The sequence below is a fragment of the Vigna radiata genome, chromosome 2, assembly GCF_000741045.1.
Source record: "Vigna radiata var. radiata cultivar VC1973A chromosome 2, Vradiata_ver6, whole genome shotgun sequence".
Taxonomy (NCBI): domain Eukaryota; kingdom Viridiplantae; phylum Streptophyta; class Magnoliopsida; order Fabales; family Fabaceae; genus Vigna; species Vigna radiata.
The window spans coordinates 10,432,860-10,447,571 of NC_028352.1; the positions used below are offsets into that span (position 1 = coordinate 10,432,860).

The following is a 14,712-nucleotide window of genomic DNA, read 5'->3' on the forward strand; positions in this document are numbered from 1 at the left end:
ATTGTAAAAATACTATTTTTAAAAATATTAAAAACTACTTTCATTATTCTAATTTATACATACATTATATGGAAATTTGTTTTAAAAATATTAAAAAAATGGTAAGGCAAAATTATTTAAGAGAATTTCTATATACTTAGTTATTTAAAAATTAATTTTGATTTTTGAAATGAATCTTATTCTTTAATTTTCTATTTAAAAATTTGTAAGAAGTTTGCTGTTGTTCGATGTTAAACAAGACAACAACTTTAACAAAATAAACTTTAAGTCATTAGTTATGGAAACTACCTTTTTTCTGTTAAACTGGACCTGATTGATTGTAATAGCATTTTATTCTAATTAAATTCCAAGGACTTTTATACTTACAAAAATATTTCTGAATTTCCCTATGCTGCCAAATTACCTCAATCATAAAGGTGCTAAAAACCACCATTTTGGACAAAACATGAAAAGGTTGTAAGTCACAAACAACAAACAACGAAAGGTCACGTTTCTATCCTCGTTTTTCTGAGGCAAGCAAACTACGTTAGTGAGCTTTCATAAGCAAAGACAATCCAACAAGGGTATCTGATCTGATACATATACTAGTGCCAAAATCCATCTTCACCCACAAAACAAACAAAACTAAAGCTTCAAACTTTGCTACTAATTCAGCCGCCCACTTGCCGGAAGTCTCATTTTCCGGCCAATAATGGCGGTGGAGAGTGTCAAAACGGGTTCTGATGGGAAAGTTTGGAGCTTTTGTAGTATGCCATTTTGGCAAACAACTCATCCTTCTTCATCTTCTTCAACTTCCTCTATGCATAACAGTGTTCACCATCAGAGCCAGATTCTTCAATCTCTTGATAGATCCACTTATCAACCTTCCACTACTGTTTCTTCTGTGGCTAAGTCTTTGCTCCCAACAAGGAGAAGACTCCGTCTTGATCCTCCCAACAAGCTCTACTTTCCTTGTATGCCTCTCTCATTATTAATCTTTTAACTTCTTTTTTTTCTTACACTAACTAATTCAATGTGTGGTTGTTGTATCTGGTTCCCATCTGATTTCTTGTGAGTGGATTGTTCATGACTAATGTGCCCATTTGAGTTTAGTTTTGCTTAAATTTTGCATTTGGTCCTTATAATTGTCTTTGTTTTAAGTTTTAGTGTTTGTAATTATCTTCTATTTAAGTTTTAGTCCTTTTCCAATAATTCTGTCAGTTTTAGTCTCTAAAAACTAAGTTTCCATCTCTAGTGTTAAGACCAGAATAGAATTTCTGTCAATGTAAAGCTCTTGCAAAAACTTTCTGAAAGATGGAAAGAGACTAAAAGGAATAGTTTTATCTTACAGAGACTAAAAGGAGTAAAAATATAAGCAAAAGATGAATAGTTTATTATTATTATCTTGTAGAGAAAGTTTTGTTGTAATGGTAGGAACATGGATGTGCTGTGAAGTCTACGGTAGATATTAATTAGTTTTGTCTCCTGTCTGATATTATGTATGACTTTGTTTTGAAGATGAACCTGGTAAGCAAGTTAGGAGCGCCATCGCAATTAAAAACACATGCAAGTCTCATGTAGCTTTCAAGGTGCGCTGCATATGGTTATTGTAGTTTTGTTTTTGTACTGTTGGATTCTGAAAGTGGTATTTGACAAATAGTTTTGTCTTGTTATGCATAGCATAAAATTGGATATAAATTGTGTTTAGGTTGGTCATTTTGGAAATTAGAATGCTGCCTACTTTTGCTTGCTCTATTTACCCTCTGTTAAGGTTATTTCTAATAGTGTTGTCTTCCTTTGTCTTAGTTTCAAACAACTGCACCCAAGAGTTGTTATATGCGCCCTCCAGGTGGTATACTTGCACCTGGTGAAAGTATAATTGCAACTGGTAATGTATTCTTCTGAACTAGTGTAAAACGAAAAAAAAAAAAAAAATAGGTAAATACTTGCTAGTTGGGAAACTCCCTTACAATTTTGTTATGTGTTTGGCAGTGTTTAAGTTTGTGGAGCCACCAGAGAACAATGAGAAACCAATTGATCAGAAAAGCAGGGTTAAGTTCAAAATCATGAGCTTAAAAGTGAAAGGCGAAATGGACTATGTACCAGAACTGGTAATGTATTACTGTCCCTCTTGCATGGTGTCTAGCATCACTCTCTATGCATGATCCATAATGCTTGTAAGTACTTATATCACAGTTTTATCATGTAATCCTTCATGCAGTTTGATGAGCAAAGGGATCATGTTGCAGTGGAGCAAATTTTGCGTGTCATTTTTCTGGACCCTGAACGCCCTAGCCCTGTAAGACTAATAATTAGAAAAAATAAGTAACCAATCATTAAAGTTTGGTGACCCCAAAATTAGAAAGTGGAAAACAAATCTAAATTTGGTTACTAGTTATTGGTGTAAATGTCAACTGTGAGAACTGATGTAGTTTTACCTAGTTGGTTGTTCATGACCATACATTATGCAGTAAGAATGAGCTACCAGTAAACTTGTTACACCTCATATTCATACTGTTTGTGAAATGAAGTTTCACTCTTTTAGTACTAATTACTTGCTCCAATTTGAAACATGGTTTCTCAAAGGCTTTGGATAAGCTTAAACGGCAGTTAGCTGAGGCAGAGGCTGCATTGGAAGCAAGAAAGAAGCCCCAAGAGGAGACAGGTCCTCGAGTTGCTGGAGAAGGACTTGTTATAGATGAATGGGTCAGACATGTTAATCATGTTTTCATTGTCTCATTTCATTTCATTTGATCTCATTCATTGTCATTGGTTTTTATGCAGAAAGAAAGAAGAGAAAGATACCTGGCCAGGCAGCAGGTTGAAGTGGTAGATTCAGTGTAAAATATTTCTTTTCTTTGGTTTTCTTTTTTTAGTTTTCCTTAATTTTCTCCAATTTGTAATATCAAAAGTTGAACTCCTTAGTCACTTATGTGTCAAACGTGGTTGAGTTACACTTAGTAGATGTGAAAACATTTCTTTGTTTTATTTAGGTAGCATGTTTGTGGTGTAGATTCGATTGAACCAGTGATTGTGATGCTTAATTGTATTGCTGCATTAGCTCTTATAATTTGTAGATAGATATCTACAAATAAAATGGATCTTAGCATCATTGATGTTTCACTTTCATAGTTTCACGCAACTATATGTTGATGTTCTGATCAAACATGATGCAGAGACATACAAATGTGGGTGGGGGAGTATTAATAAACCATTTTATCTTTTATTTGTTTGGATAAATGTTTTGGTGAATATTCCAACAAAATCAAATAATTCTTTCTATAAATTTAAACTATAGAAAGAATAGTTTAAATTTGTTATATGAAGTATTCGCATCTACAATAAAATATTGTATCTGGATAGTGAGTGTGCTTCTCCCTTCTCCAAAATTTGTGTAAGGATCTATATACTACCAGGTATCAACTTGTTTCCCTGTGAAATTGACAATTTGATCGCTAAGTTGTATCTTGCTCTTTGAAATCTTAACTTTACTGGAGATCTTCAATAAAGAATATTAACCAAGGGTCAACTAGTATTTTCATCAAAACAAAATTTTATATTTCTACTGAGATGACCATATGATCATTCTATTATGAATCAATGGCTTGAAATCTGCATTCATGAAAGTTCTCGCAGAAATCTTTTTTTCTAGGAAGAGAGAAGAAAATAGAAACTATTACTAAAAAAAGATTGTGTTTGCATACAAATAGATGTTGATATATAAAGTCTAGAAAAAACAACATAAATTGATATACCAACTTTGTGGGAGTGAAAAATATTTGGTGTTTGATGTTTTCATAAAGATCATATGGAAGAATCAAAGAGATATGAAGAAGAAAAGAAAAATATTGGACTATTTTTTAAGATCAAAGAGTTACTCTAATCTACTAGAGACACCTTCATTTTCATTGTAAGAAATATGGTTATTATCGATGAGAAATTACTGGCAGATCATAATTTGTTGATAAAAATATTATTGATAAATTTTACTAAAAAATGATGATAATTATTTTATTGACAAATTTTACTAAGAGATTATAATAATTATTTTAACGACGGATAATAGTTTGATAGTTGTAACTATTAATCAATAATATTCATCAATAAATAATATTTGTGTTAATTTGTTGGTAAATATTTTTTTCGATTAATTTTTACTAATGTAAGACCCTCGAAAATCGAATATTAGATGAGGTTGAGTGTTTTAAATAATGATACTCTATTATTTTATTTTAAGAATATCAACAATATAAATATAATTTTTTAATCAGGAGTTTCATTATCTAAGAAATTTTATCTCTTTAAAACTTCTTTCTTTAAAATTTCATTTGTCTTCTCTCTAGAAATTCTATCTCCTTACTCATCTATCGGAATATCAGAGATTGTTTGAGGAATCCTTGAGGAGAGATCTTCATTCCTAGTTGGTTGATTTCAACTATAGAGGGCAAATAGAGATGTTGAAGTAGGAGGAGGAATTTTAGAGTGCCTATAACCGTCGGAGCATCAACCAAGTAAGGGAAAGTAGTTTATTTGGTTTGGATTTGGTATGCATGTGATATCTGATGGTTGTATGATGATGTGATGATTGAATTGTGAACTTTAATTAAATTGTGAAGTTCAATATGTTAGGTGCTTGAAAATAGTGGTGTGTTGAATTGAAAACTTATGCATGTTGTTGTGTAGTTGGTTTATTAATGTGAAAAGTATGTTTATTAATGAATTTGTGAATGTAGATTTAGTAAATTTGTGTTGTGGTAACTGTCTTATAATTAGGACCATTTAGGGTTTGGTTGGTCTCTTATTGTACTAAAAATATGGTAGATCGTCTGGTAAGGGGTCGTCTGGGAATGACTTATCCGGTAAGGAATTGTCTGGTGGTACGAGTTATTTGACAATAACTACGTTATTAAAAATCTCAAATTCATGGTTTTAGACCCTTTCGAAGTTGTTGGTGAGTTTCAAAACCTTTTTTCTTGCCCAGTGCGTGTAATGAGTTGCTATGAAGAAAATTGTATTATTGTGTGATTTTTATTTCCAGAATATTATAAATGATTTTATGGTTGAAATACTTTGAGTAAGTGATGATACTGATAATTATTGAGGTGAGTAATTGAGATATTCATTTGTATAATTGTGGCATAATTCCATATAACTCTTTGGGAAAGTCCTAAGTGGATGTTTCAAGTAGTGTATATATTATTGTAATATTGTAAGAGCCTGTTCTTGGGGGTTATCCTAACACTCCAATAACCATCAAGTCTCAAGTTGAGAGGAATGAGTTATGTTGTGAGTAGTAGGAGGTCCTAGTTTAGAGACTGGTACAATTGGCAAAGGGCATTGTTTAATGGACTAATCTTGTGTGGTAACTTTAAGTGGGTCAGTTGTTGTTCTACCACATAAGTGCAAAAACCGCCACAACTCGATAATAATAAATGTATCTGGATGTTGAGTCTAGATGTCTAATATGTTTAGGTGTCGTACTTAATTTGACATGAAAATAAAATATGTTACTTTGTGAATGCCATGTTTTATTCTTTTATATTAACTTACCCTTGTTGTATTGTTGGCTTTTGTTTGTGTTTGTTGTATGTTTGGATGATCACGTGATTGATGAAAAACACGTAAATGATGTTACTATAGAGTAGACACTAGGTGAAAATGATGCAAGTGCATAGATGCTTTGACTTAGATTTGTTTTTTTTTTTTTTTTATAGTTTTAAAGACCCAACTTTATAAATAGTTTTGGATTGAAAATTTGCACATAAATCTTGAGTTAGATAACTATACTTTATACTTTCGGTATATTAACGAGATATTACAACCAATAATAACTTTATCCATGAGTAATTAATAGACTATAATTAAAAACCTCATTTTTACCAACAAATTTTAAATTATACAAATAAGGTTGTTGGTAATATCTTGTAATGATTAGTTTTACGGCAAAAGCTTCAAATTTATCGTTACTTTCTACACCACTCACCAAAATGATATTCTCACTTAATAATTAAACATAAATATAAAACTTTAATAAGATACAATCTTAACATATATATAAATCTAACATGCATAATTAATTAAATTAATATTTTCATAATATTAAATTTAAGTATATTTTTAAACTAGTTCATACACTTATTTTAAGCTAAATAATATATATATATATATATATATATATATATATATATATATATATATATTATATACTTAGTAAATGTATATAAGTGGGTTTTGATAATTATAAAAGTATTAAAAAATAAAGATTAGCCGCAAAAATAAAAAATAGTTTGAGGAAGAAAACAATAAGAAGATAACATTATCCATAAATATTAAACATAATATTAAACTTGAATATAATGACTATTTATAAATTTGTATACAAATTACGCTGCAGAAAAAATTTAGGATTAGATTTAGATATTTATGTGAACAATTTGAAAATGATAAATACAAATCTAGGAATTTTAATTTTCATTTTACTCCGTATTAACTACAAGAAAAAAACTTTATTATCTTTACAATTTTTTGGACGCAATTTTTTTTATGGATAAAATTTTCTTGTAGTGATTTACTTCATGTGCAATTTGTGACATCCCAATTATATAGAGAACATCATATAATATAGAAGTTCACACTCATAATATAAAAGAACAGTTAGAGTAAACTTGGCAGTTAAGTTGTTTAGGGATACAATAGAGTATTTCAAAATAATACAACTTAATTAAGAAACCCTAGAAGTACTAAGCTGCAACATCATCATCCTCCAGCACCTACTTCAGGGGCACCTCCTCAACATCTGCTCACATCTAAGTGGATGATCATTGCAAAAGAAAACATACACATACAAGGCACAAACACAAAAGCAAGGGTGAGCTAGGTATAAAAATCATGTTATACAATCACACACAACATGCAAGTTAAAATAGATTTGCTGGACTACACAAACATGACTTGTTGCACTTTAAACCTACTCGTCTGAACTAGAATGATTGTCGAGCTATGGCGGGTCATGCACTCGTGGTGGCATATACTGCTTTGCAAAGTCATTGCCAATGGGTTTCACCCTATCACACTCACGAGGTTAGTCTGTACTAGGCCTTAGAGCATACTGGAAGCCTCCAAGAATAAGACCTCTTGCTACTACTCACGACATGATTCAATCCTCTCTACTTGAGAATGATTAATCATTGTAGTTTCATGATAACCCCATGACTGAGCTTCCATGCAAATCATTCTACACACTACTAGGGCACCACCATGGATCCTCTCCTTAAGGATCATGGAATTACGTCCATGAACCACACTTTGTTACTTTCATTAGTCAAACAGACTTCATACTTCCACATATTTTTAATGAAATAACATTACTACCATCATACTATGCAATTTAACCAATAAACACACTTATCTCAGCCAGAACAAAAACAAAATAGAAAATCTATACCTAAGGGAGTCGCACAACGCACCCCCTTCTCGCAAGGCGAAACAGGGTTGTTTCGTATAACACATCCTAATTCGCATAGCGAAACAAGGGTGTTTCTCACAACGCACCTTGGTTTCGCATAGTGAATTAATTCGCAGAAATGTCCAAATCTTAGGTCTCCATCGCATAGCGACTATTTCGCATAGCGCCCATTTCCCATTGCGAATTAAAACCCTAAAAAACCTAATTCCTCCCAGTCGCATAGCGACATGATTCGCTATGCGAATCAACAGGGTAGAGAGCAGCACTCTCTGGTCATTCGCACAGCGCACCAGCTCGCACAACGAATGACCCCAAACAGAGAGCACCCTCCTACAAGGTCTCGCTATGCAAAACCATCTGCATAGTGAGACTGCATAATCTGCAGAACGCAAATTCTACAAATTTATGCACTCACACACCCTCTTACCAGTTCTATCCATTTTATCAATTTCTAACACCTCTAATTTGAGTTTTATACTTAAGTTAACATGTCTAATTGATTATAAACGCTCCTAGCAAAATTCTAAACTGATTAGGACTCAAGTTCTACTCCAAAACTCAAATTTCAATAACTTAAGGACCTCAGAATCAGTTCTATCATTTTACACCTATTTTGGGCCAACTTAGTAACTCAAACATATCACAATACCCTTGATTAGACTGTCCTAACCACCCAAATACATTGTAGACCTCAACTTCTCAAAATCACTATCTAAATTCCCCTCATGAATGGCCTAGGACCCTATAATTCACTGAACTTCCTAACTAGTAACTTGTATAATAGATTCCTCATCATAAATTTCAACAATGCATTTCATCCAAACCCATTCACAAACACCAATTACAGTTTCATAATCTGACATACATTGAATACTTGATCTAGCACACAGAATCACTAATTCTAGTTCATACAACATTAACATACAAGACAGTTTCATACAAACATTATTTCACAACTTCAAACAAGAACCTAAATCATGCATACCCCAATTCACTGAACAGAAATTAAAAAGAAAACCCAGCTTCCCTTACCTTAGGATTGAACAGCCCAGCTCACTGGAACGCTCTAAACCGTGCTCCACACAGCAAAGATGCAATAAGACCCTACAAACCACCAAAAGGTGATGGAAGACAACTCTTAGAACTCAATATCTTGCAGAAAACAAAAAGAGAGAGGAACAATGCACATGCAACTAGTATACAATACGCCCTAGGTTTCAAACAGCGGAGTAGAGGAGAAAAAACTACTTACAGGTCCGAATGGAAAAAGCGATCAGTGATACTCGAAGATCTTGACGTCGGGAGTGTTTAAGTACCACCTAATAGAAGATGCAATGACTGAATAAGTATGGAGGTTAAAGAGAAGACAGAGAGAGAAAAGAAGAAGCTTTCTAAAGAGATGAAGTGGTTTAAGCAAGTGAGCAGAACTTTTTCTGAAATTTATATTTTATAAAATTGTTTAAAGTAAAATACTCATGTCAATATTTTAAACCTATTTATCTTTTTTATTAATATACTTTTCTAGGTCTTTACACAATTAAATATAATTTATAAAATAGAAATACAAAATACACGTCAAGTTGAGGATAAATAAATACGTTATTATTTGTGGTGTTTGTGTTTTGCTATTCTATTGATTGTATTATAAGCCTATAAAATGTTATAATAATTATATGTATAATATGTTTGAAAATATATAATTGCTTATTGTTGGTATGTACTTAACTTTAACATTAAAACAGTGTTTGATTTATTAATCTGTTGAAAGAAAACATGTTAAAATATAGTTTTTTTTTTAATTGAAATGAAAATACCAAATTTGAGTTTGGATATAATTATTAAAAACTATAAATATGAACTGTTTAGACTAGCCTGGGAACATTGGGAGATATTTGTTTTCAAGAACTGAGGATTTGTTTTAAATAAAAGGATACAAAACTGGAACTGAATAATGTATATTTAATTATACACATGCAGCAACAATAATGTAATTTAATTATTATTTAATCATAAATTATTGTACACATACAATAACTATTTTAATAATTATATCTATTTTTTTTATTAATTGACTGTAATGGATATTTTATCTAAAGTGATATGGTTAAAATATATTACCAACTAATTTACTTATATGTTGACAAATCAATTCTTAGTTCATGTGTCATTTTGATATTTGGTGTAAGCATTCATTATTATCAAGTTTTCATTGTTTCAATTAAAGACACTTAAAGTGTTTTTCAGAGTAAACTACTATAAAGTTGTTTAGAGTTATTCTAAATGTCAAGATTTGTTGGTAAGAAATTTAACAATATGTACACATATAGTACATTAATTTTGAAAAGAAAATTATAAAACACACAAAATATATATATATATATATATATATATATATATATATATATATATATATATATATATATATATATATATATATTCTATAATGAATTATTGAAGACAATATTAGAATTATGGCTTATGAATTTTTCTTTTTATATATTAAATTAGATTGGATGAAAATTATTATAATTATGCAAAGTAAGTTTTTATCATTTTTTTTTTAATTTTCAGTATATGATCATGCAAAGAAATTTATTTTTGTATGTATCAAAATTGTTCCTTTTTTGACTCTTAATCAATTTAAAATTTTAAAGTTTGATTTTGATCACCAATTGATAAGTTGTAGGATTTTTTAGAGTTTCTCATGATGGAAGCAACAGTTGGGAGTTTTTAGAGTCGTGAGAGTTCTTTCTAAGGTAAGGGAAGCTAAACGTTTCTTCAAGATTATGTTTATAGAGTAGATTTAGTTTCTATATGCATGCTAGAAATGATCTATAAGAAATTGGGATAGTTCTAATACTTGTGTTTAAATGATGATTTTTAGTAATTTTGATGCTTGAATGTTTGATACGATATGATTGCATGTCATTATTGTAATGTTTGTGTGAAATGAAGTTGTAATGTTGTTTTGAAGATGGTTGCAAGGGTAAAAAGTAGAGAATTAACAGGTACATTGTGCGTTTATTCTAAAATGGAGGTTTGAGAGGTGACTTAATGAAGTATTGGTCTAAAGTCAGAATCTGTGATGTATAACAGTTGTTAGGGTTTGTAGTGACTTGTTCATGAGGGAAGTTAGTTGATGATATATGATGAAGAATGGATTAGTAGTTGTTAGTGTGGTTACCATGTTGTTTTAAAGGTATTTTGGTGGTTTGGTAAGTAAAAATTTGAAGAAAGTATGTCCGGTATATAATGGGATGTTTGGGTCTGTTTTTGAATGATTTAAAATTGTTTTGAACCTTGAGAAAGACCAATTTGATGTAGAACTAGTTGGTAGTTGATAGGATGAGTTTTGTATGGTTTTTTATTCATTTTTTGGGTTTTGACTAGTGAAATTCTATAATATAAGGTCTATGATGAAAATGAGTGTTTGAGGTCTATTATTAGGTTCATTGTGACTTATTCAGACCCTTAGTATACAAAATTCTACATCAGAAAGTGTGAATTTGAGTTTAGGCACTTTTGAGTTGTTGAGTTGGTTTAGTACATCTACACTAGTGTAAAAACACGGATTAACGTTGGTTATTTTGGACTTTTAACGTCTACAAAAGAACTTGCGTCATTTCTGGTGACGTCAATGGGACGTTGGACATGAATACAACTGACGTCTAGGACTAACTGGACATCGGGTGTAGGACTAACTGGATGTCGGGTGTAGGACTACCTGGACGTCGGGAGTAGGACTAACTGGACGTCTAAAGTCATTATATAGGCGTCAGTCTGAGCAACATAACCGACGTCTAAAAGGTACTATAGACATCGGTGTATACATTAACCGACGTCTAATCCAGTGGTTGTGTTTTAGTGCAGTTTTGTTCCCGTCTTTGGATAGCCTAGTAGCATAATCTCCTTTTGCTAGTTTCCCAAAAAAAAAAGCTTGCGTCTTTTGTATTTCTTATGGATCTTTTCAACCCAAAACCGAACCTAGGGTTTTGCTTAATTCCATTTTCATCCGCAAGAGGAAAAAATCACGGTGAAACGATAACTAGGCAACAACCCAGGGTCGTTTTTGGGTTGAAATGACCAAAAGAAATTCACTAGACGTCGCTTTTTCTGGGAGGCAGCTAGCAAATGGAGAATGTGTTACTACGTTACCCCAAGAAAGGAATAAAACTACACTAAAACACAACACAAAAAAAGCAAATTTTAATCAGTTGAACCAGAAGATAATCGATGAAAGACTAAACAAAGTTTAAACGGTAAGCATAAAAAAAACCACGCACCTGGGATGCCGCAAGAGAGAAAAAGGAGAGGAGGCAGACGATAAAGATATCAGAAAAAACAATGGAATGCCGCAAGAGAGAAAAAGAAGAGGTGCCGCAAGCGAGAAAAAGAAGAGGTGCCGCAAGAGAAAAAGGAGAAGAGGAAGACGATATCAGAAACTGAATGTCGCGAATAATTTGCGGTTTATTTAAAATGAAATTGGGCGTCGGTTGCTCCAGAAACCGATGTCTATAATCACCTAGACGTCGGTTATCTCACTAATATGACGTCCAAGTTAACATTTAAACTGACTTTTTGAATACTCATTAGACGTCGGCGTTGAGGGGAGCCGACGTCTAGGAAGCTGAACCGATTAACGTTTGATTTCCTGTCAGGGATGTTCATGAAAGTTGTGATGGGGCGCCGACGTCTATAATAACGTAGACGTCGGTGCCCCTCTAGCCGACGTCTAGGGCCCTCGAGTTTGGTGAGCATAATTAATTACAGGCACATAGACGTCGCTTCCCCTCAACACCGATGTCTAAATTGAAGAATTTTTTATCTTCCCGCCTTCCAAACAGGCCTTAGACGTCGCCCTTTGACTACGTGACGTCTAAGCGCCTGGGAATTAGGTGAAGAACATTAATTGCAGCCCAGTAGACGTCAGCCCCCGTTAACACCGACGTCAATGGACTATCTTATCACCTACCTCAGGCCATTAGACGTCGGTTTGCGGCAGTAGGGACGTCTATAATATCATAGACGTCGCCTTACCTTAAATTCGACGTCTAGTTTACCAAGCTATTTACAATAATGCCACCGTTTACTCATATACGTTGGGTTACCAGCAAACCGACATCTATTGGGTGACGTTAAACAGGGTTTTTGCACTAGTGCTAATTCCTAACCAGATGAGCAATGTAGTACTCTATTTTCATCTATAAACATGTTTTCGTATCAATATTAGTGTTACAGATTATAAGTTGATCATTTGGATATGTCTAAGGCGCACCAAAACCAGAAAAATCAGGTTGTTGTAAAAAACTCACAAGAATAATCAATTATCTCATTTGATAATCGATTATTTCAGTTAGAAAGTCATCTTTTCTTCAAAGCTCTCGAGAATAATCGATTATCACATATGATAATCGATTATTATCGTCCGAAAATCATTTTGACATCAATTCTTTCGGAAATAATTGATTATTAGGTGTGATAATTGATTATCTCCTTAAAAAAACATAACTCAATCGTTCAATTAAAACGGTAAACTAGAAACACTCTTTAAAATCAAATATATCAAGGATATGATGAAATAGTTATTAATTAGGATATAAAGTAAAGTCTTACCGTCATTCGAAAATAACTATAAAATTTGAATTTTATATACAAATATCCTACATCAAAACTATTTACAAACTAAAACTCTGAAGATAACTACTCCGCAACATCATCTCCCTCGAGAGCCTACTCTAGGAACACCTCATCTCCCTCTACTCACACCCACTAGATGATCATAGCAAAGAGAGAAAATAAGAAAAATATACAACGCAAACACAAATAGAAGAGTAAGTTAGAAGAAAACAAGTTATGATATATAAATACAATTAAACTTTCAAATAAGATAACATCAACATATCAAACCAAACTAACTTTGTATTTAATTAACCCTTGACTTGACCATCCAGATTAATATGAATATGTAGCTATGACAGTTCGTGAACTTGTTGTGGTGAAACAGCTAGCCCACCCCAAGCTACCACACAAGGTTAGTTCGTTATCACTCACCTTAGGCCAATGAAAAACTCCTAGGCTAAGACCTCCTACTATTCTCACGACATGTCTCACCTCTCTCTACTTGAGAATAGGTGACCATTAGAATGTCAGGATGAACTCCAAGATTGAGCTTCCCATATTCATACTTACAAACTATCATAAGCACCATTGAGAAATTCCTCCTTGGAATTCTCTTTCACACCATTTGAAACAATAAACCCTACTTTGATACCCATATAATACTCATACATAGTATACATCATCCACAAAAAAATCAATTTCCTTACTCCAACAAATAAAGAACAAAGAAGAAAAGAATACATGATAATCTGGAATAGTCGCTCAGCGCACATACTCGCTGAGCGACCACACACTTTACTCGCACAGCGACACAACTCGTTGTGTGAATCCAATGACAGTGAGCCCAACCTCCAAACCACTCACTCAACGACCCAACTCGTTGAGTGAAGTAAACTACTAGTGGTACCAGACCCCAACCTCTCACTTAGCACCCCAACTCGTTGTGCGAAAGTCCAAACAGTGGTCCAGACCCCTAACTCATTCGCTGAGTGCACCCATTCGCTGACCGAATAAAACTCACAGTGCTCCCAAACCTCAACCAATCGCTCAGCGCACTTTCTCATTGTGTGAATCCTCAAACAGTGAGCCAACATCTACAACTACTCGTTGAGCGACTCCACTCGCTCAACGAGTCTGCATAATATGCAACACAAAATCTACAAAATTACGCAATTTATACCAATTTTAACTATTTTTCCCAACTTCTAACCCTCCTAGCTTGTGTTATATACTTAATTGTACTTCACCAAGTGTGTCTAAACCTTTCTAACCTCATTCTAAAGTGTTTCTTAAGCAATTCACTCTTCAAAACTTACAAATCATCAACCTATGGATCCAATTCATGTTCTACCATTTTTGGCACATTTTTAAGCAATTTAGTGACTCAAATGAGTCACATTTGACTTACTCAAACCGTCAAACAGACCAATTGAACATATAACCTCTAATTCTCATTTTCACCATTCCACTTCCTCAAAACTAACTCTAAACCACTACAACGTGACTCTATTCTTAATTAATCAACATTATAACAGATTTATCATGTTTCATACAACCAATAACAAATTACACATCATCCAATTCATTTCATGATTCGTAATTCATCAATTTTACCCTCAAACAGTCAAATTACACATTTTCCATATACC

General features: G+C 32.9%; 1 protein-coding gene across 1 annotated transcript; it reads left to right on the forward strand.

The window, feature by feature from the left end:
- The first annotated feature begins 439 nt into the window (after nucleotides 1–439).
- LOC106754205 (vesicle-associated protein 4-2) lies at nucleotides 440–3,102 on the forward strand. Its single transcript, XM_014636207.2, has 7 exons — nucleotides 440–953; nucleotides 1,498–1,568; nucleotides 1,786–1,867; nucleotides 1,972–2,090; nucleotides 2,201–2,278; nucleotides 2,566–2,685; nucleotides 2,764–3,102. The coding sequence occupies exons 1-7, from the start codon at nucleotides 692–694 to the stop codon at nucleotides 2,821–2,823; spliced, it is 792 nt and encodes a 263-aa protein (XP_014491693.1). The 5' UTR covers nucleotides 440–691; the 3' UTR covers nucleotides 2,824–3,102.
- The last annotated feature ends 11,610 nt before the right edge of the window (nucleotides 3,103–14,712 follow it).